This window comes from Chrysochloris asiatica, unplaced genomic scaffold, assembly GCF_000296735.1.
Source record: "Chrysochloris asiatica unplaced genomic scaffold, ChrAsi1.0 scaffold00061, whole genome shotgun sequence".
NCBI classification, from domain to species: domain Eukaryota; kingdom Metazoa; phylum Chordata; class Mammalia; order Afrosoricida; family Chrysochloridae; genus Chrysochloris; species Chrysochloris asiatica.
The window spans coordinates 15,001,269-15,011,874 of NW_006408579.1; the positions used below are offsets into that span (position 1 = coordinate 15,001,269).

Below are 10,606 nucleotides of genomic sequence, written 5' to 3' on the forward strand. Positions count from 1 at the left end.
TAATTGCAGTTTTGCTTATAAGGCATTTCATGACGAAAATAGGGAAGGATTTAGTATTTAGCATATAACCCAGAGTTTGTAGCATAGTATCAGGCCTAGGATCCCTAAGGAAGGTCTGTATATTTTGGTTAATATTTTGTTAATAAAGATTCAATTGATTATTGGTTTAAAAAAAAAAAGAATTATAAAGGCATCTGACTTTTCTATTTGTAAAATCTCTTTGCAGATCATTATAATCACAATTCCTGGTTTTCTTTTAAATTATATGTTCATTTTTTGGTATCTGTCCTCTGTGAATAAATTACCTTTAAGGATCATACCATCGTTACTATTTTCACTTATCCTATATAGTTCAGATCCCATGCTGACTGCAGTTGCTGTAAGAGATCTTGGTAAGTCTTTTTCTTTCTTTTTGCATTTAAAATACCTTATTTTGCAATTAACTTATCTTAGCTTTGAGATATTTTGTTTGTTGTAGGCGCTGTAGGATACGCACTTGACCACAGGTAGGTTTGAACCGCAAAGTAGGTGGTTCAAATTCACCACTCCTTGATAACCTTACACAAGGTCTCTATGAGTCAGAACTGTCTCCTAGGCAATTAACAACAACATTTAGAATAGAAGCCCTGATGGCTTAGTAGTTAAATACTGAATGTTGTTGTGAAGTGCCGTTGAGTCAATTCCAACCCAAAGCAACCCTGTATAGGGTTTCTGAGGAGCAGCTGGTGAGTTTGAACCGCCAACTTTGCAGTTCAAATGACTTTGCAGTCTGGCGCATTAACCCACAGCGCCACACCAGCCTAACCAAAAGGTTGGCTGTTTGAACTCAGCAACTGCTCTGTGGGGAAAATATGAGACAGGCCATCTGCATCTGTAACGTTTCCTGCCTTGGAGACCCTATGGGAAAGTTCTACTCGGACTTAGTGTCAGAATTAACGGGACAACAATGGGTTTGGGTTTCGGTTTAAATTTAGAATATCACATAAATGAAGTAAAATGAAGATGAAAGTAGATAATATCAGTGTTACTAATACATGGAGACTAATTTCTAGTACCATTGGTATGAACATATAGGAAAGTCAGGCTAGATTATAGTTAGATTAGCCAGACAATTAACTAAATTATGTGCTTAGCTGCAGAATTATAAAGCCTTAGCCTACGGATTCATTTGATCTCTCAGTCATTAAGTTCTGTCTTAAATCGATCTGACTTACTACTACGTGTGTTTTATAGACCAAATGACTGGATTAAAGAGATAATAATGAATTCCATGCTTTCATCTCGTCTTTGAAACAAGGAATGAGAGTTCCAATTGATTATCTCACTTAAATAAACTATAATTGACCATAACTGACTTGACAATTGGGGGGCACAGTTGTTCCATACAATAAGCCCTGGACTGCAAACCACAAGGTCCAAAGTTTGAGCTCACTAGCTGTTCCATGGTGGAAAAATGAGGTTTTCTGTTCTGGTAAAGATTTGAAGCCTCAGAAACCCTATACAGGGTGTTATGAGTTGGAATCGAGTCGACAGCACTTAACACCACCAACAACAGGTTTTTTCTATGTCAAATGATACAAAAAACTTGGCCCTTGATGATGATAGTCTGTTGTTGTTGTTGTTATTGTTGTGTGCTGTTGAGTTGGTTCCTACTCACGGCAACCCTGTATAGGGTTTCTGAGGAGTGTCTGGTGGGTTTGAACCATCATCTTAAGGTTCAAATCGATCTATGCCTATCCTACAATGCCACTTTGATATATAATAAAATTTCCTTGTAGGAAGTTTTCAAACTTGACTAATAGTTGTAAGTATATAAGGGAAATTATGTAACATAAACCATCCATATTTAAGAAGAATTCTCTATTTGCAAATATTCTTTAATTTTGATGGTTTTTTTTTCCCTCACTAAAAAACAAAATCTTTTTCCCCATAGGTCTTTCCAGATCTCTTGCCACTTTAATTAATGGGGAAAGCCTGATATCCTCCATTTTATCTTTGATGATATTTTCAACTATGTTGAAAATAAATATGCACATGCAAAAGCAAATGAACTATTCCATAGGTAAAAATAATTTTTTCTTCATTTTTCAAAAGTTCTAATCCTACATTTTCTGAAAATAGACAAGAATTAAATAATAGCATACCTTAAGGTATACTTGTAGAATATAGTAGTGAGTAATAATATAGTGATTGACCTTTAACAATGTACTATCACAGCACTGGACTACAAACCACAAGGTTGGCAGTTCAAACCCACCAACTGCTCCTCAGAAACCCTGTACAGGGTTGCTATGGGTCAGAATCTACTTGGTGGCACTTAACAACAACAACATCACACTTATTCAAAGTCACCATGAGTCAGAACACACTGAAAAGCACTTAACAAGGACAACAATCACATCTAACACCTGTATAGGGTTTCTGAGAAGCATCTACTAGATTTGAACAGTTGACCTTGTGGTTCAAACCAAATTTGCAGTCCAACACATTAACCCACAGTTAATGTGCCACACCGCACCTGACTTTGTTTGATAGTAATTGCAGTTTTGCTTATAAGGCATTTCATGACATTTCATGAGGATGCTTATGGGAGCAGCATTCCATCAGCCTAGGCTGAACCAGAATGCTGATAACAAAGAATGAGAAATATTTTTTACGTTAGCCTACCCAATAAATCAGATAGTGTGTCCATCAGTAGCAATGAGAGGAAGCGACTTCTCTTTCCCTGGCACTGAGACTATCTCCCTGCAGTCTACAGAGAAAACTTTCCTTATTCCTTCTTTCATTGTACATGAGAGTGTATATGTATGTATGTATGTTTTTGTTTGTTATGTGCCATGGAGTCTGTTCCAACACATAGCGACATAGCGACCCTGTATAAGGTTTACGAGGAGAGGCTGGTGAGCTTGAACCATCAACCTTGCAGTTCAAACCAACCTTGCAATCCAGTGCGTTAACCCACAGCACATTAACCCTGAGCACCCCCGTCACATACATATGAGGTTATTGAAAATACCATGACTTGGGTCTGGCATACCTTAATCCTCAAACTTACATCTCTGCTCTTAAGCACTTTAAAGAGGTCTTGTACAGTAGATTTACCGAATGCAATGTGTTTGATTTCTTGACTGCTGCTTCCATGATTGATGGTTGATCTGAGCAAAATGAAGCCTTTTGAATAAAAGACAACGTCAATGTATTCTCCATTTATATTACTTATTGGTTCAATTGCAAGGATTTTTGTTTTCCTCACATTGAGATGCAATCCATAGTGAATAAAGGCTATAGTTATTGATCTTCATCAGTAATATGTTAAGTCCTCTTCCTTTTCAGCAAGCAAGGTTGTATCATCTGCATATCCTGGGTTGTTAATGAGTTTTCCTCCAATACTCATGCCATGTTCTTCTTTAAGTAAGCCAGTTTCTCAGATCATTTGCTCAGCATACAGATGGAATAAGTATGGAAAAATGATACAACCCTGGCACATACCTTTCCTGATTTTAAATCATTCATTGTCCACTTATTATGTCTGAATGATTGCTCCTTGGTCTATGTATGTAATTGTATTCAAGTACAAATAAGTGTTCTGGAATAGTCATTCATCGAAATGTTATCCAGAGTTTGTTGTGGTCCACACAATCAAAAGTTTTTGCATAGTCAATAATGCACAAATAAACATCTTTATGATATTCTCTGCTTTCAACCCAAATCATCTGACATCAACAACAGTACTCTTGTTCCACTTTCATCTGTGTTAATTTGTCTATTTCTTCTAGATTTTCAGATTTTCTGGAATACAATTCTTCCTTGTTATTGTTAAGTACCGTGGATCCTTTTTATTTCCATTGGTTCTGTTGTAATGTCGCCCATTCTATTTCTTATTCATGTTATTTGCTTCTTTTTTTTGTTTTTTGCTAGATTTGTCAATGGCGTGTCAATTTAATTAATCCTTTCAAATAATCAAATTCTTGTCTTGTTGATTCTATCTATCCTTTTTCTGCTTTGTGTTTCATTGATTTCTGTTCTAAACTTTATTATTTGTAATCTTTTGGAGGTAGTAGGCTTACGTAGAATTCATGCATGTGAGTTATGGTGTTGGAGGAGTATATTGAAAGTGCAATGGGCTGCCAAAAGAACCCATAGATTCATTTTGAAAGAAGTGAAGCCAGAGTGCTCCTTGGAGGCCAAGATGGCCAAACTTTGTCTCTCATACTTTGGACATATTGTCAGGAGGGACCAGTCGCTGGAGAAGGATATCATGTTTGGTAAGGTGGAGGATCAGAGAAAAAGAGGAAGACCCCCAACGAGATGGATCGGCCAAGTGGCAGCATTGATGGACTCAAGCGTGGCAACAGTAATTGAGGTTGGCCCAGGATCGGGCAGTTTTTCATTCTGCTGTACATAAGTTCACTATGAGTCGGTACTGACTCGATGGCACCTAACAACAACAACAACAAGGCTTACTTTACTGTTCTTTTTCTAATCATTAGAGATATTACATTAATGTACTGATTTTGGTTCTTTCATCTTTTTGGATGTGTGCATTTATTACTGTAAATTTCCCTTTCTACACTGCTTTTGCTGTGTCCCAAAGGTTTTTGTATGCTGTGTTTTTGTTCTCATTTGATTCAAGGTTGTCTTTTGTTTGTTTCATGTTTCATTCTTCTATTACCCAGTATCTTTTAGGGGGAGTGTTATTCAATTTCCATGTATTTGACGTTTTTTTTTTTCTCCTTGATCTTCCTGTGGTTGATTTCTAGTTGTATAGTATAAACATCTGAAAAGATGCTTTGTAATATTTCAATGCTGTTTTGTTTATTGAGACTTGCTTTTTGGCATAACATATGATATATTATGGAAAATGTTCCATGTGTACTGGAAAAGAATGTGAATTGTGCTGTTACCTGGTTGAGTGCTCTGTACAAGTCTATGAGGTCAAATGAGTTGATTGTGTTGTTTACTTCTTTTGTGTCTTTGTTGAGTCTCCTTCTAGTTGTTCTGACCTTCATCGAAAATGGTATATTAAAATCTCCAAGTAGTATTGTTGTTGTTATTAGGTGCTATCAAGTCAATTCCAATACATAGTGAACCCATGTACAACAGAACGAAACACTGTCCATTCCTGTATCAACTTCACTATTATTGTAGAGTTTTCTATTTCTTTCTTCAATACTATTAATTTCCCAACCCCACATATGTTCAGCCTCCTCTCCTACTGAGGGTGGGTTGACTAGGGCAGGCCCTGCAGATTTGTAGTGGGGCTCACCTGAATCCAGGTACCAGGGTTGGTGTGGGGAACTCCTGACTCACAATTGCATGGCTCACCACCATGTGGCTCTGACCACCAGGAAAGGGGGCGTTTTTCTGGGGGTGTACATGGATGAGGTCAACCATGCCTCTGTTCACCACAGGAATGTGGGAAACAAGAAAAAAAAAAAAAATCACACCTTTATATCTGCGGGTCATAGTTACACCTCTGGACCACCAACCCATAGTCTTTTCTCAAAGGTCGCTCGCAAAAGTTTAAGATGGTTTTGCCATGTCTCCTCAGTACCTGTGTTTCACCTTCTTTTTGGCCTCATCTGTTTAACTTCCTTTCCTAGTAAGCAATCAATCCACTTCTTTATTCCTTCATCTGAAGCTCAGGGTTCTAGAACCATCACCTATGTCTGTTTCATTTGGTTGTCTGTATCTTTGTTGTAGAGTGTCTCTATAGCATTTCTGCCTACGCTATCACCTTGCTGCCTCTTCTGGACCATTGGAGTTTTTGAGGATGTTTGTTTTCTTATTTCTACCAAGTGTCTTGTGGTGTGTTTTTTTTCCCCCACACTGCATCCTGCAAGAAATTCTTAAGCAGGTGGGGCCTTCTAGTCATTATTACATTTTTACTCTCCGTCTCTGAGATAGCTCCTTCTCCTTCCTGTAGTAATTAGGATTTGAAAGTCTCAGGTTTTGATTTTGAGTTTTCAGTATCTCCCAAACACATCAAAGAACATGCAGTGTTCAATCTGTCCACCAAAGTATGCGGCCACTACTCAGGAGAGATACTCTGCATTTTGTCTACCAGGGAGCACAGTCTTCTCTCTCTCTCTTCTGATTATCAGTTCCCTCCTCGGCTCTGTTTCTGCAACCATATTTTCAGTCTGATCTCACACCCAATGAGATCACTGCTGGGCTGGCTGTTGCCCTCAAATTTTGTTCTAGACTTCATTGCTTGTTCTGGAAGAGTAACTTATATCTGAGCTGGCATTCAGGAAAAGCACAGGCATACTTTGAACTGCATCAGGAGGAGGAGTGGCTGGCACTCCCCAGACAGGCCTCATAAAGAACTATTTTACAGCTTTTAGAGACTCAGGGGACCTGTGTTAACGGGAGGAGCAGGTCCCAATTAAGGAATCTACTTCTTGGCACCACTGTAACGAGCCTTCTATAGCAATTCCTATCAGCTCAGCAACAGACAGTTACCAGGTGGGGAGGGGATACCCTGTTGATTATAGAGCCCCATTTGTAGTATGTTGGCTATGGGAGCAGAATCCACTTAAAGTACATGTTTCTTAGTTCATGACCGTTGCAGTCAGCAGGCCTCAGCACTGATTATTGGAAGTTCAAGAGAGGAAAGCAGATAGACTCAAACTGCCTGCGAAGCTCTGCCCAGCTGATTTCAGAGAACTGATCTGGTGTGCATCTGCTATGTGCAGGCAGGCCTGTAGGGAGCAGACTCCATTGCAGAATAGCTTCTGTAGCAATTTTCAGCAGTCCGGAAACTTGACGGTTACTGTATAGCCAAGGACTTGTATTCTCCATATGGGTCCCTAGGGAGGTCTGCCTTGTGGATTTCAAAGCCCCACCTGTAGATTGTTGGCTATGGGAGCAGGTTCCACTCAATACACCTGCTTTGCAGCTCACAGCCATCTCAGCCATCAATTCTCAGTATCAATGGGAGTATGGGTGCACATGTAGGGATAATGATGGTTGTAGGAGCAAGTATTCTTCTACATGAATTTGCAGCAACCTGGCAGCCAACAGTTATTAGATGGCATTGAAGCTGGCACACTCAGAACATACCCTAGGGAGGAGGTTGACTTTGTTGATGTTAGAGCAGAAGCTTGGAGTCCTGTCTCTGAACAGGCAGGGGGCATGGATTGAGAAACCCCGCTGCTTTATGGGGGCCACTTTCCTGGTTGACAGCACACACAGCCCATGTGGCTGGAGAAGTGGCCAGGATAATGGCAGAAGCAATGTTCCTACTTTTTGACTCTTCATATCAGACTCTAGACCATCTGCAGCTTTCCACTACTCCCTGATTCAGAGACCCTAATAGTCTAGCATCATTCTTTAACATTTGTTGTTATTTTGGTGGGAGAGTGCCTTCCCAGAACCCACGATGAGCTATTTTTATAGATGACAAGAAGTTGAGCCAGGGTATCACAACACCAAACCAGAACCAAACCCATTGTCATCAAACCAGAAATGACTGATAATGTTTTGCTAACTTTTTCCAACTTTCCTTTTCTTGCAGCCACTGACATTGTGGGTGAAATTGAGTACCAAGTTTTAGCAAGTTTTGTGGTTGGAATTCTAAGTTCAAAATTACTCCAACTGTGGATGTCAACTATTTGGGGAGATGATATCAATCATATAAGTCTCAGCTTTTCAGTTTTGTACCTCATCTTTTATATTTGTAAGTAAGGGGCATATCCCTAGTACAAAATTATATAGAAAAATTAAAAATAAATGTATGGAAGATACATGGCAGGCAAAAACTGGTTAAAAACAAACCAATTTTCAGCTAATCAAAAAGGAATCTCTTTGACACAGTCTATTAAAAGAAATAACAGACATCAGTATCTATATTGCCCAAAATACATTGTACCAATATATACAAAGCAAATACCATTGGAAATGAAAGAAGAATTGACAAAAATCACAGTAACAATGATATCTGTTAACATGCCTCTTCAAGGTAATTTAATAATCAATCAGACAGTAAATGACAGTGGATGGAAGCATACTTAAATAATAATTTATTTGCTTGGTTTATAAGATATATAAGGATTGATTGTAATTTACATATATCTATAAACCTGTTCAAGGAGCTCTGGTAGTGGTTATGAGTTGGGCTGCTAACCTCAATGTCAGGAGTTCAAAACTATCAGCGGTTTCGAAGGAGAAAGATGAGACTTTCTGCTCCCCTAAAGATTTACAGCCTTGGAAACCCTATACAGGGTCACAATGAGTTGGAACCGACTCAACAGCAGTTAACAACAACAACCACCATTCTCACATCCATGATTTATAATAGTTCTGCAAGCCCTAGCTAATGCAATACTTTTTTAAAGGTTTACATATATTTTGAGAGTGAAAATGCTTATATCATTTGCAACGTGGTAGGCTACAGAGGAAAACCCAAGACAGTTTTCTTAAGGACAAAAACAGAGAGAGACAGAGAAGATCAATTATTTTCTTAAAAGCCAGCAGTGACTAGTTAGAAAGTAATATGAAAAACTGATTCTCTTCATACTGGCAAAATATTATACTATAGCAAGGAAGAAATTTAGCAAGAAGTTTGGGTCAAAATATAGAAATCTCTTTTTACTGAGAAACATAAAATTTGAATAAATTGAAACAGAGAAATACTCTTTCTTAGAAAATTTCTAGAATAACAAGATTCATGATTGTCAGGTCGAAAGTAAGAAAGGCAGAACACAGGATCTCAGGGCTTCCTAACTATTTAGTGGCTTAAAGCCAATTATAATCTAATGAATTTATAGAGTTAAGATAATGGCTTAACAAGTAGTGAGAAAAAGATCAAGTTTTTAGGTGGCTCAGACTATTTGTCCCTAACTATTATGGTGCTTTGAAACCATCCCATTCTACAATGGAGGAATGACCTGGTAATCTACTTCTGTTAAGATTACAGCCAGAAGTACCCTAATCTTTAACATGTGTATCTCCATGGGTCAGAGTCTACTTCATGACAACAGTTTTCATATTTTATTTTTTGGTGTGAAAGACTTTTGTTGTCATCATGTATTCATACAACATGTGTATTCAAACAAATATAATTTTCATTAACATGATGTAGTTAGTAACCATAGCTTCAAAAATTAATGGCTATACATAAGGCTATAATTTTAAACTTTTAAGGTTATATGTCAGAAGACATCTTAGAAATAAAACTACTAGGACCCAATCCCATGAAAACATGGGATAGAGTAAATGTAAATCTAATATAAAAGGACCTTCACTCTGACCTGGCTTAATATTTATTTTATTAGTTTTTCAAGATAGCTTAATGAAAACTTTCCAGATATCTCCATTGCCAAACAAACTGTAATGTCTAGTTCAGAAATAGATCTTTTCAGAGTACCTGAAGCCTTTAAAGGTCATGATATGTAAATAAATAGCTAAAAGGATTGTTTCTAGCTTAGGTACAATTTCTGACCAGGTATAAATTAATAACAAATTTTAGAAATGGTCATTTCTAGAGAAGACCAAAGCACTGGACTGCTAACTTCCAGATGGGTGGTTCAAATCCACTAGCCACTCATCAGAAACCCTATACAGAGTTGCTATGATTCAGAACCATCTTGATGGCATTTAACAAAAACAATTACAACAGCACAGAGAAGATGAAATAGTGTTATAATAATACTAATTTAGTCAAATCCCTATTAAACCATAGTAGAAATTTGGTTTTAGATTTGAAATTTTATAAAACAATCCCAAAAGTTCATTTGAAAGTATTAATGTATAAGGACAGACAAGACAATTTTGAAAAGGCATTAAAATATTTAATAAGACCACACTAACTAAAATACAAGAGTCCTGGTGTGATGCTGTATGATAAGTACTTGACCTCAAGGTCAGTTTGAACCACAAGGTCAGCAGTTAAAATACTACTGTTGTAAAATAGACTTACAAAGTAGATCAAATAGAGAAGGGATCAGATCTGGTTCACGTGTGTGTGTATAAAATATATGGTGTTGTAGATGCCATTGACTTGAGTTTTTACTCATAGTGACCCATATGACAGAAAATGGTATAACCACAGTATTCTTTAATATTAAATGTAAAATTTTATATATAAACTAGAACAATGTCTGCTACACATTAATTGGGAGGAAGCAGATAGCAGAATTATTGTTGTGGTGTTTTAAAAACATGTGACTTTAAAATTTATAAAAGTGACAGATAATATATTGCATAACTCTATATTGTTGTTAAGTCCCATTGAATCAGTTCTAACTCATAATGACTCTTTATATGGTTTCTGAATAGTGACTGGTGGGTTTAAATTGCCAACCTGTGGTCCAGTTCTTATCCTGAAGTGCCACCCCAGGGCTTCTAACTCTGTGATCTGATAAAAACAAAACAAAACACTACCCAGTCCTGAACCATCCTTGCAATTGTTGTTAGGTTTGATCCCATGGTTTCTGCCACTGTGTCAATCCATTATGTTGAGGGTAATCCTCTTTTACACTGACCCTCAACTTTACCAAACATGATGTCATTCTTCAAGGACTGGTCCCTCCTGACAACATGTCCAAAGTACTAAAAACAAAGTCTTGCCATCTTCACTTCTAAGGAGCATTCCAACTGTACT

The 10,606-nt window shown here is 37.6% G+C and overlaps 1 protein-coding gene across 1 annotated transcript in view; it reads left to right on the top strand.

Moving 5' to 3' along the window:
• The window catches only part of SLC9C1 (solute carrier family 9, subfamily C (Na+-transporting carboxylic acid decarboxylase), member 1), a 138,469-nt gene that overhangs the window by 16,464 nt on the left and 111,399 nt on the right, over positions 1–10,606 (top strand). Inside the window, exons 4-6 of the mRNA XM_006864212.1 lie at positions 227–392; positions 1,934–2,062; positions 7,520–7,681. Coding sequence (XP_006864274.1) covers positions 227–392; positions 1,934–2,062; positions 7,520–7,681 — 457 coding nt within the window. The remainder of the gene's footprint in view (positions 1–226; positions 393–1,933; positions 2,063–7,519; positions 7,682–10,606) is intronic.